Raw genomic sequence first — 12,815 nt, forward strand, 5'->3', positions numbered from 1 at the left:
CAAATACTGCTTCAGCAGCTTAACCTTAAGTTACCTGCCATGTTCCAGGTGGGTGAGAATCCTTCACTGTCTTTGCTTCATGCTGAGGTCCATGTTCATCTTGAACTTAGTTCATTTCCCAAGGACACAACTCTAGATTCGACCTATTGTTAAGTTTCTTGAACTTTTCATACATCTTGGAGATGACACCTTTATCTACACTGGTGGCTCTAAGACTGGCTGTGCTGTCAGGTGCACCTTTGTCATTGGTAACACACATTTTAGATATCGTCTTCTAGACCAATGCTCAATTTTTATTGCAGAACTTTATGCCCTCTTATCAAGTCACCCAGTACGTCTGACAACACAGGCTTCTCAATTGGGTATTATGTTCCAATTTACTTAGTGCCCTCCAGATCCTCTGTGTACTATACACATACCACCCCTTAGTGCAACAAATCCATGAATGCCTCCACTCGCTCATTGATGATGGAGCCAACAAGATGTTCGTGTGGGTTCTTGGTCACGTCGGAGTGTTGGGCAATGAAGCTACCAATGCTGCTGCCAAGGCTGCAGTTAGACTATCTTGGCCTTTTAGCTGTTTTGTCCCATCAGATGATCTGTATGTTGCCGCAATGTTGAAACATTTTGTCCCTCTGTCATGAGCACTGGTATTATCTATGTGGCAACTAACTCAGGGAAATTAAAAATCTCCCAATAGCTTGGACGACTTCCTCTCAACCCTCTCGTTATGAGGAGACACTTTTAGCTTGGCTGCATATTGGGGACTGTCGCTTCAGTCACTATCATTTGCCAAGTGGAGACCCTGCACCACTCTGTGTTTACTGCAACAACCAATGGTAGTGCACAGTTTTCTGACCCAATGCCGATTTTATAACCGTGTATATTTTAATGTATGTTTGCTGTTATCAGATATTTTAGCAGATGTAGCACAAGCTGTAGATTGTGTTTACTTTTATTTGTCATAGTAATACAGCAAAGGACATTCAATTTTCAACAATTTGAGTATCCCTCTCAAAGGGGAACGGATCGTTTTTAGTATCCCTCTACTGAATTTGATTAGGCTCTGAGTATTATTGATTTCAACTTCATCCGGTAATTGACATTTTTAAGCTATGACAAGGGAGCTTATCATCTCAGCTGTTTTGCACGCTAAACAACAACAACAACAACAACAACAACAACTACTACTCCTCTGCTTCTGCCACACCCTGGTGATGCCGTGCTTGTCAGCCCTGCCCTGCCATTCCTAGTCCCTGCATACTCCACCAGGTGGCACTGATTCTTTTCCCCCCCCCCACCTGTAGCGTGCTATCCCTCACCCTTCCCTGCCCCCACCCCAGATTGTTGCTACCATTCAATGCATTTCTGTTGCAGTCTGGCCAGAGGTAGCACTCGTGTGTGTAAGGTATGATTGCCTGTCTGAACGTGTGCACATTTCTCTTTTCTAAAGAAGGTTTTGGCCAAGAGCCTATAGATAACAATCTTATCATGATGCCTGTCTGCAACTCTACATGTCACTGTTGCAGTGAGTAGCAATCTACACTTTTTTATAATATTGTTGATATCCCAACCCAGACTTTCCATCATTTGATTTTGCTTAGTGTGCAATCAGATGTCTGTCAAGATGGCAATTAGATACTATAAAGTTAGCTCTTTCTTTTTTTTTTTCCCAGCAATATGTCATCATGTACGGCATTGTCCACTGATGATTTAAGTTATTGGAAATTGTGTGATCGCATTCAAACATGCCATACACAAAATCTTCTCTCGGATGGCCTCAGATTGGGACACAGTGGGTAAAGAACCATTTTATTTCACCATTGCTCCCTGTGCTTGATAAAATCAAGATTCCTTGCACTTCTGTAGTCATATGTTCATTTAGTTTGACCACCAAATAATTGTATTTAATGTTGGTAGTGATGTGGACCAGAACAAATTGGCTTTCTAGGCAGTGGAATGGTAATACAGCCTTGTTGTGCAGAAATCATGGCGAAATTGTTCCAGTGAGGCCGATTGCAATATTTGCCATAGCCACAGTGGTGTTTGTGATGTTCCGCGTAGTTGATATGATGTGTTTATCATGTATGAATTTTATCCAAGGAAACTGTTGCAAAAACTTAATCTGTTGCATTACTTGCTCTTGATCGTGATAAAGTTTCCAGATTGTTGGGTTTGCAAAAGTACTTTGTTGTGGGAATTAAAACTGATGTTCACAACCAAAGAAGGAAAAGTGCTAAGTTTTTCATTGTGTTTAGCACTGGTGTAATTACTGCCATCATGTAAACCAAAAAATGTTGTCCTAGCTTTACTCTCAATTGCATGCATTTAACTTGCTAAAGATAATATTTATTTTCTCTCCTTTGTCTTGTCCAGGAGCTGATCTAGTCGTTACTGCTGTTAATTCGGCATTCATTGCTTTTTGTCCATCAGGTAGCTCCGAAAAGTGCTACACTGAAAGATTAAAAAAAAAATGTATCACGCTAGCATTACTGTCATAATTTGTTTTTATTTCCAGAGTGACAGCCATATCGAATAGTGCCTTCCTCAAAAATCTTAAGACGCTGTGGGCAGAATGTGGGTTTAATGCAGAGGATGTTGCAAAGCGTGGTGATGAGGTTAAGAAAGAAATTGAGGTAATAAAACAATTTTTTAACTCCTTGCAGGCAGTTTATTTTATAAGCTTATCTATTTTTCCATTACTTTATTATTTTTATTATTTTAATGTATTATTATTGTTATTAATGTTCAGGTTACAAACTTAGAATGTACCACATCTACACTTCTACTCTGCTAGTAACTCTACAGCGGGTGGTGGCGACTACTTTGTGCACCACTGTTGCTTCCCCCTTTTCCTCTTTCAGTTGCAAATGGTTTGCGGGAAGAACGATTGCTGGTAGGCCCCTGTGTGGGCTTGAATCTCTCTAATTTTATGTTTGTGAACTTTTCACGTGTTTTTGACAGTAGGCTACACTGTGATGAAGTGTGTCAAATGCCTTCTGGAAGCCAAGGGTACATTGCCTCAACCTGGGGGCCATTTTCTACTGCTTTCTGTGTCTTCAAGATGAACAGAGCATGCTGAGTTCCACTCAACCGCTGTTTTCTGAACCCTTCTTAATTCCAACAGAGGAGACAATCTGTCTCCAGAAATGTCATACTACCTGAGCATAAAACATGTTCCAAAATTCTACAGCAAACCCAGATGAGAGAGATATAGAACTATAGTTTGTTTTCATGTTTGTTTAGTGACACTTCTCGAAAATAGGAATGACCTGTACTTTTTTCCAATCACTAGGAATGCTTTGCTCTTCCAGAGACCTACCGTATATTGCTGCTGGAAGAGGGGAAAGTTCTTTTGAGTACTCTGTAGAATCGTGTTGGTATCCTGTCATGTCCAGTGGCTTTTCCTCCATTGAGCAATTTCAGTCACTTTCCTATTCCGTAGATGGAGGACAATGGTTCAAATCCCTGTCCAGCTATCCTCATTTAGTTTTTCTGTGATTTCCCTAAATCATATGTGGCAAATGCCGGGATCTTTCCATTGAAAGGGCATGGTCGATTACCTTCCCCCAACCTTCCTTCACCAGAGCTTTTGCTTCATTTCCAATGGCATTGTTGTTGACAGGACATTAATCTTCCTTCCTTACTTCCTCCCATCACATGAACACTCATTTTGATATGTCGTTTTGTCATTCATGGGACAATTTAAAATGCGATTTTTCTCTGTGAAACAGTTTTGGAGAAAAAGTTTACTATTTTGTCCTTTTCTCTGTCTTCCTTTCTTCAATGCCATTATGGTCACAGTGTGTCAGGGTGGTTCACTTTGATCCATTTACTGATTTAACAAGACCAAAACTTCTTAGGATTTTGTGTCAAGTCAAAAAATTTTACTTTCGAATTCTTTGAACACTTCATACACAGCTCTCCTTATGATATTTTTGGCTTAATTTAGTTTTTGTTTGTCTGTGAGGCTTTGACTGTTATAAAATTTACAGTGAAGCTCTCTTTTCTTTTGTAGCAACTCCAATAGTGTGAGGGTTTGAGATGACAAAGTGCAACTTCTTGCAATTAGGCTCCAGTGCGGGTTTGGAGACAACCCTGCAAACTCTCAAAAAACTCTTCTTGTGCTGTTTCCAAGCTACTGAAAGAAAGTCTATATACTGAATGATGACTTTCTTTATTGTACATGTATCAGTCTTTGAATATCACATTATTCCTTAAGAAAATCAAGATTTTCTCAAAAATCAATTGTGTACCAACTGAAATGTGTGGGGTTGTATCTTCCTTCTATCATTTGATTGATGAGAACCTCCTTGGCAAAGAATTTCTCCAGAAGGGTTCCATGGTGTGGCGCACGGCATTGCAAACTCTTGAGGTAGCACTGTATATGATGCAAGAACATCGTAAGGAGACCCCACGTCGCCACACGATGCTTCAGGAGTACCTCAAACATACAAACTCCATCCAAATGAAAACAGTGTCACACTAATTATAAACTGCATCTTCATGCCTAGTTCAGAATATCCAAGGCCATTTGACGTAACAGAACTGGACAATCACATCAATTTTCTGTGTGATTTTAATTTTTTAAGAGACTAAATGTTAATATATGTTGAAGCTTAGTGTACTATAGTAAAAAGAGTATCATTTCTTATTATAGAATGAAAAACAAAGCAGTAACTCACTTAATACAACAAATTTATAAACAATCACATATAAGATGGAACGGGACTCAGAAAAATGAGTAATGCCAACCTTCTGAGTGTTGGATGGAATTCCTGTGAAAACAAATTATTGATAGTGGCAATTTTTATCAGTGAGATCGTCAGGGATCGGATGTGCAAGTCACATAAATGCAATAGATCAAATGACTAATACGAGGTCTGTCTAGAAGTATCCGACTTCTGATTTTCCTGCGCAAAATAGAGACGATAGTGTGGCGCTACTGTACACAGTAAAGGAAGAGACCTTTATGCGCATGTGTGAATTTTGTCCCTGCCTTCCAGCGGGTCAGTTGCTGCCTGTTGGTTGCTGAGTGAAGTGTTACACAACGTGTTTGTTGGATTACCGATTCTCTCAAGATGACTGAAAGTATTGAGCAAAGATACTGCATCAAATTTTGTCAAAAGCTTGGTGATTCTCAAAGCGAAACAATTCGTAAGATTCAGCAGGTGTTTGGAGAAGATGGGGTGGTTGTAACACAAATTAAGGAGTGGTTCAACTGATTCAAAAAAAGGCCACACATCGACGGAGAGTGACCAGCGTTCTCGCAGGCCCCAAACTGCTCGGAGTGCTGCTGTTCTTGAGACGGTGCAAAATTTGGTGATGGCAGATCGTTGTCTGACCGTGCAGGAGATTGCCCAAGAGGTTGGAGTGAGTAAAGATTCTGCACATGCAATTTTGCATGATGATTTGAACATGCACCAAAGGACTGTGAAATTCTTGCCCAAGTTGTTGTCACCGGAACAAAAATACCTCCGTTTTGACGTTGCACAGGACCTTCTGAACACCACCAACACTGATCCTGGGGTTCTGAACACCATGATGACAGGAGAGTCATGAATGTACAGGTGTGACCCAGAAACAAAAATACAGTCGTCACAGTGGAAGCATCCTGAGTCTCCAAGGCCGAAGAAAGTGCGGCAAGTGCGAAGCAAAATCAAGATGTTGCTGACTGTCTGCTTTGATGGATGTCCGTGCAATTGTGCATCACGAAGACGCACCAGTAGGACAAACAGTGACAAAGGAGTATTATCAAGATGTTCTCCGGTGACTCCGTGATGCAGTTCAGCGCAAAAGACCAGACATGTGGACGGCGAAAAACTGGGAACAACATCATCATGACAATGCCCCCCGCACATTCATTCCACTTGATCCAAAAATTCTTGGCCAAACATGAAATTACAGCCATTCGCCAACCTCCCTACTCTCCAGACATCGCTCCTTGCGACTTCTGGTTGTTTCAAAAATTGAAGACGCCACTGAAAGGGTCCCGTTTTGAGAGTAGAGAAGAGAGAATGTGGAACACGATGACAGAGCTGAGCACCATTCCAAAAGAAGACTTGTGTAGGTGTTTCCGGCAGTGGAAGGATTGGTGGACTAAGTGTGCACAAGCACAAGGAGGCCTACTTTGAAGAGTATTAGGGCCCCAACCCCGTCAGGTATTCGAAATATTTTTTCTGGCCAAAGGTTGGATACTTTTTAGACCATAAAAATTTATATTTCTGTGACAGAAAGGGCAGGCAATATGACAGAAAGGGACAGGTGTGATTATCCTCTTCTCAGTTTGAATGAAAGTAAGGTTTTTTTTCCAACAAGTGGCTTATTTAGTGTCTTACATTGATTTTTTTAAAAAAAAAAAAAAAAAAAAAAAAAAAAAAAAACAGTCAACAGTATGGAGTAACAGGATACATTTCTTACATTTATGATACAGGAAAGAAATATCTGTGACGATTGTCATGTCAGGGGTGGAAAGAACTTTCACAATGTCAGATCATGGTATACAAGACATATCATTACGTTTAAAACTAAATTTTTAGTCTGTTGTATTTTTCCTCATGAACATAATTTCATACTCATCTCTATCAGTTGTGAAAATTTAGCTTATGAATTGTTTGATTCCGCTTTTGGCAGCAAAATTAACCACAACAAAAGGATCATTCATTTGGCATTTTCCTTGTAGGAAGTGAAACTGAGTTTCAATACTGATTTGAGAATGTTTGGTGTAGGATACTCTGTATGGCAAACACCTTTAACTTTGTGCGCTGATTATCAGAACTTGCATGAATATGCTCCATGGCTTCATCAAAGCACCTCTTTTGTATTTGCACTTCATCTTTTGTACACAACATCACAATGGTGGACTTTGAAACTTCCTGAGCAAATTCATAACTCAACACAGCATGCCACACGTGATGTTTTAATTCTCCACCTATACCATCAACACTTCCTTTATCATTGCTTGTAGCCAGGAAATACCATATTGATAAGAAATGCAGTTCCTCTTGAATTAAGGTAATGTTGCATAATGTACACTGTTGCTTGAACTGTCTGGCTGCTCCATCTGAAAATACGTCAGTAACTGTGACATTTGGAAACTTAATTTGTAGATGTTATAGAAAGGCATAACAGCATATCTGCTGTGAGAGAGTTTGTCACTGATTCTAGCATAACTTTGGAGAACAGCAGGAGTCATGCAGCCCTCAATTGTGAGTATGTGACTTGTTGTGAACTGCAGTGTGCAGACTGGATTTCATCTTGCTGCCGTACTGAATAGTTTTCAGTGAAATCTATTTAAAGCACAATGCTTTCTCCATCAACATTATTCTTTTTTTCTAAGAAGTAGCTATTTTGCATTTTTACTAAGATACAATGATAATAAAGTGAGGTATGTTGCTGATTAGCACTTTGAAAACTGTATCAATCTTCTCTTCCACATTTTCCAATTGTACTATGTTAAATCATTTGTATTCTCTGAGAGTTCATTAAACTTGTGAGATACATCTTGTACATCATGTAGTTCACACTTACTTCTCATTTTGTTGTTGTTGTGGTCTTCAGTCCTGAGACTGGTTTGATGCAGCTCTCCATGCTAATCTATCCTGTGCAAACTTCATCTCCCAGTACTTACTACAACCTACGCCCTTCTGAATCCGCTTAGTGTATTCATCTCTTGGTCTCCCTCTACGATTTTTACCCTCCACGCTTCCCTCCAATGCTAAATTTGTGATCCCTTGATGCCTCAGAACATGTCCTACCAACCGGTCCCTTCTTCTTGTCAAGTTGTGCCACAAACTCCTCTTCCCTCCAATTCTATTCAATACCTCCTCATTAGTTATGTGATCTACCCATCTAATCTTCAGCATTCTTCTGTAGCACCACATTTCGAAAGCTTCTATTCTCTTCTTGTCCAAACTATTTATCGTCCATGCTTCACTTCCATACATGGCTGCACTCCATACAAATACTTTCAGAAACGACTTCCTGACACCTAAATCTATACTCGATGTTAACAAATTTCTCTTCTTCAGAAACGCTTTCCTTGCCATCACCATACTACATTTCATATCCTCTCTACTTTGACCATCATTAGTTATTTTGCTCCCCAAATAGCAAAACTCATATACTACTTTAAGCGTCTCATTTCCTAATCTAATTCCCTCAGCGTCACCAGACTTAATTTGACTACATTCCATTATCCTTGTTTTGCTTTTGTTGATATTCATCTTATACCCTCATTTCAAGACACTATCCATTCCATTCAACTGCTCTTCCAAGTCCTTTGCTGTCTCTGACAGAATTACAGTGTCGGCGAACCTCAAAGTTTTTATTTTTCCTCCATGGATTTTAATACCTACTCCGAATTTTTCTTTTGTTTCCTTTACTGCTTGCTCAATATACAGATTAAATAACATCGGGGAGAGGCTACAACCCTGTCTCACTCCCTTCCAAACCACTGCTTCCCTTTAATGCCCCTCGACTCTTGTAACTGCCATCTGGTTTCTGTACAAATTGTAAATAGCCTTTCGCTCCCTGTATTTTACGCCTGCCACCTTCAGAATTTGAAAGAGAGTATTCCAGTCAACATTGTCAAAAGCTTTATCTAAGTCTACAAATGCTAGAAACGTGGGTTTGCTTTTCCTTAATCTTTCTTCTAAGATAAGTCGTAGGGTCAGTATTGCCTCACGTGTTACAACATTTATACGGAATCCAAACTGATCTTCCCCGAGGTCAGCTTCTACTAGTTTTTCCATTCGTCTGTAAAGAATTCGAGTTTGTATTTTGCAGCTGTGACTTATTAAACTGATAGTTCTACCTGAGCTCTTGATATTCATACAAGTGGTTCTCTTTTCTCCAAAGGTCTCTTTAATTTTCCTGTAGGCAGTATCTATCTTACCCCTAGTGAGATAAGCCTCTACATCCTTACATTTGTCCTCTAGCCATCCCTGCTTAGCCATCTTGCAGTTCCTGTCGATCTCATTTTTGAGATGTTTGTATTCCTTTTTGCCTGCTTCATTTACTGCATTTTTCTATTTTCTCCTTTCATCAATTAAATTCAGTATTTCTTCTGTTACCCAAGGATTTCTACTAGCCCTTGTCTTTTTACCTACTTGATCCTCTGCTGCCTTCACTACTTCATCCCTCAGAGCTACCCATTCTTCTTCTACTGTATTTTCTTTCCCCCATTCCTGTCAATTGTTCCTTTATGCTCTCCCTGAAACTCTGTACAACCTCTGGTTTAGTCAGTTTAGCCAGGTCCCATCTCCTTAAATTCTCGTGTTTTTACAGTTTCTTCAGTTTTAATTTACAGTTCATAACCAATAGATTGTGGTCAGAGTCCACATCTGCCCCTGGAAATGTCCTACAGTTTAAAACCTGGTTCCTAAATCTCTGTTTTACCATTATATAATCTATCTCCAAGCTGTCAATATCTCCAGGCTTCTTCCATGTATACAGCCTTCTTTTATGATTCTTGAACCAGGTGTTAGATATGATTAACTTGTGCTCTGTGCAAAATTCTACCAAGCGGCTTACTCTTTCATTTCTTAGCCCCATTCCACATTCACCTACTATGTTTCCTTCTCTCCCTTTTCCTACTGTCGAATTCCAGTCACCCATGACTATTAAATTTTCGTCTCCCTTCACTACCTGAATAATTTCTTTTATCTCATCATACATTTCTTCAATTTCTTTATTGTCTGCAGGGCTAGTTGGCATATAAACATGTATTACTGTAGTAGTTGTGGGCTTCGTATCTATCTTGGCCACAATAATGCATTCACTATGCTGTTTGTAGTAGCTTACCCGCACTCCTATTTTTTTTTTATTCAATATTAAACCTACTCCTGCATTACCCCTATTTGCTTTTGTATTTATAACCCTGTATTCACCTGACCAAAAGTCTTGTTCCTCCTTCCACCGAACTTCACTAATTCCCACTATATCTAACTTTAACCTGTCCATTTCCCTTTTTAAATTTTCTAATCTACCTGCCCGATTAAGGTATCTGACATTCCACGCTTCGATTCGTAGAATGCCAGTTTTCTTTCTCCTGATAACGACGTCCTCTTGAGTAGTCCCCACCCGGAGATCCGAATGGGGGACTATTTTACCTCTGAAATATTTTACCCAAGAGGACGCCATCATCATTTAACCATACAGTAAATCTGCATGCCCTCGGGAAAAATTACGGCTGTAGTTTCCCCTTGCTTTCAGCCGTTTGCAATACCAGCACAGCAAGGCCTATTTGGTTAGTGTTACAAGGCCAGATCAGTCAATCATCTAGACTGTTGCCCCTGCAACTACTGAAAAGGCTGCTGCCCCTCTTCAGGAACCACACATTTGTCTGGCCTCTCAACAGATACCCCTCCATTGTGGTTGCACCTACGGTACGGCCATCTGTATCGCTGAGGCACGCAAGCCTCCCCACCAACGGCAAGGTCCATGGTTCATAGGGGGTTACTTGCCATACATTTTTCATTCTCATCACTACAACCAAAAAGTGATATCCAATCAGAGAATTTTGTTGAAAATTCTCTTCTGTAACCTGACAGAGCTCATAGAAGCGATTGGATATTTTCTTGGTAACGGCTCAGACAGTTAAGCTGTGTCATCTCACTAAGAGGAAAAACAAATTTTGCCTAAGTGAAAAAATTTTTGGCATTCCAAGTTTGATGTCTGGGTGTTCATTTTTGAAAATTTGACAGGGTTTTGCAGTAGTTGTGTATGTATCTGTTGACATTTGGTTTTCACGTTATCTTGTCTCACAATTATGGCATCTTTTCTGCCTGATGTTTGTCTTGAAACATCGCCTCTTTGGGGGAAAATTGTTGAACTTCATTTTCCATCCCAGAAATTTGATTACTATTTTGGCGTCTTTGTTTCTTTGGTGATAATGTTACTTCACAGGTGTTAACTAGTTCTTTCATCACAGCAGAAGCCTTTGAAGGACTTCTTGTGAGTGACCTGAAGAGTCTTCTAACAGCTTTCCTTTGCTTTGAGTTGTTGTAGATCCTGGTTTGTTGGACTTATTTTCTACTAATTTTGTCTGAAAAGTTTTCCTCCCACTTTGCTGCAAGTTTTTTGAATCTCCCTATGCTTGACAATTTTTCATCATTTTCTTTAAATTCGTCTTCACTTTCTATTAATCTTCACCATTCACTCTGTCTCTCTGCAGCTGTTTTGACCATTGTAATTTTACTGTTTCAGATACTGAAAGTAAAAGTTCTACTTCAAATTTAAGAGTTTAATTATTAATATAATCAATTGTTTATACGTACCTGCAAACACTTAATATCCAATTCATAAGTTTCTACAAAATATTTGAGTAATGTGATACAACAGAAAAATGTTCAGGTTATATTTTTCTAATAATAAACACTATATTATTAAATACAATTTGTAGTGTTTATTGTCCACTTTGTATACATAGAAGTAACAGAAGGTATTATTAATTTAATAAATAATAGGAAGTAATAAACAAATAAATACAAGATTTTATGACGGAACGGGACAGGTAAATCTCTTCTACTTAAAATAGTCATAAATGTATTTGTGTGTTTTATATTATCAAATAAACATTTAACAGTATTGCCAACCAAATTTCATACATTTGGCTGCTTGTGCCCTCCAAAGTGAGTATATTGCTCTGGGGATCACCCTGTCAGGAGTAGGAATTTCCTTGAATAGCGGAAGATACACTCGACTAAGACGTTGTAACACACCCCATATGGAGACTTGAAGAAGAGCTATAAGGCCATGCAATCTCCCACATTCACTTTTGCTTCAGCTGTTAAAAAGCCAATTTCAGCAGCCAATGCTTCTATACAAATGGAGGTTGCTAGTGTCAATACTGGTACCTGCATTTGTCAGTGCGCTGTCAAGCTGCAGTTGTTTCATAGCTCATAGACCTTCTGCAAACTTCAGATTAAACAACTGTTGCCACCACTGCGGACTTTACAGTACCTCCAAACACAGAGCCCGGTAAAAAATCTGGCACGGTCTCCACTGCTGCTGTTGATAGTTCCTCCAAAGCCTTCCCAGTCTAAAAAAGCAAATGGGAAGCTTCCACCACAGGCAAAAACAGGTGGTAAATCATCAGATACTGTCGATGTCATTCGAATTGATGGTTCTGCTGCTTCTGTTTAAGAGCCAATGGACTACAAAGTCTGAACTGGGCAACCATCTTGCCACAAGCCTGGAACTCTAACTGTTGTGGGCTCCCCACTTCAGCAGAATGATAAGGTGAAAGTACAGACCCCATGGTAGATGGTTCCCATACTACAGTGGAACACGAATGGGTTCAGGAATCATGTGGAAGAACTGAAACTCATAGCGCAGGCACAGCCCTTGTGTTTGTGTTTAGAGGAACAGAAACCACTGGAATGGATGATCAGCGAGGCTAACTGGGTGCTGTACAACCAGCTGATTGTGTGTGAACGCAAAAACAGCACCCAGGAATGGCTGGACAACATCACTCGAGTGATGCATCATGCCACTGACCTAGCAATCCCAAAGTTGTCAGGTCATCTTGAGAGGCGACCTGTACTTTGGGGGACAAATGAGTGCCATTCAGCAATTCAGGGCAGGCATGCGGCTCTTCGACAGTTCAAGTGCTGGCCAACAGCAGACAACCTCTGAGCCTGTCGAGTCGTTAGGGCCAAGGCTCGTTGCGTCATTAAGGAGAGCAAGAAACTGTCATGGCAAGCATTCCTGAAGCTGTCCAGAGGATTTCTGTTAAACATAGTCATTTACCAATAGCAGCAGTGCTGAAACAGGGTATCTCCAACCAACACCCGGAGACATCGCTCAGACAC

The 12,815-nt window shown here is 40.0% G+C and overlaps 1 protein-coding gene across 2 annotated transcripts in view; it reads left to right on the forward strand.

Moving 5' to 3' along the window:
* The window catches only part of LOC124595580 (protein regulator of cytokinesis 1-like), a 239,812-nt gene that overhangs the window by 27,787 nt on the left and 199,210 nt on the right, over window positions 1-12,815 (forward strand). For both annotated transcript variants that reach the window (XM_047134370.1, XM_047134371.1), the window contains exon 2: window positions 2,519-2,636. In XM_047134370.1, coding sequence (XP_046990326.1) covers window positions 2,519-2,636 — 118 coding nt within the window. The remainder of the gene's footprint in view (window positions 1-2,518; window positions 2,637-12,815) is intronic.

The sequence above is a fragment of the Schistocerca americana genome, chromosome 2, assembly GCF_021461395.2.
Source record: "Schistocerca americana isolate TAMUIC-IGC-003095 chromosome 2, iqSchAmer2.1, whole genome shotgun sequence".
NCBI lineage: Eukaryota > Metazoa > Arthropoda > Insecta > Orthoptera > Acrididae > Schistocerca > Schistocerca americana.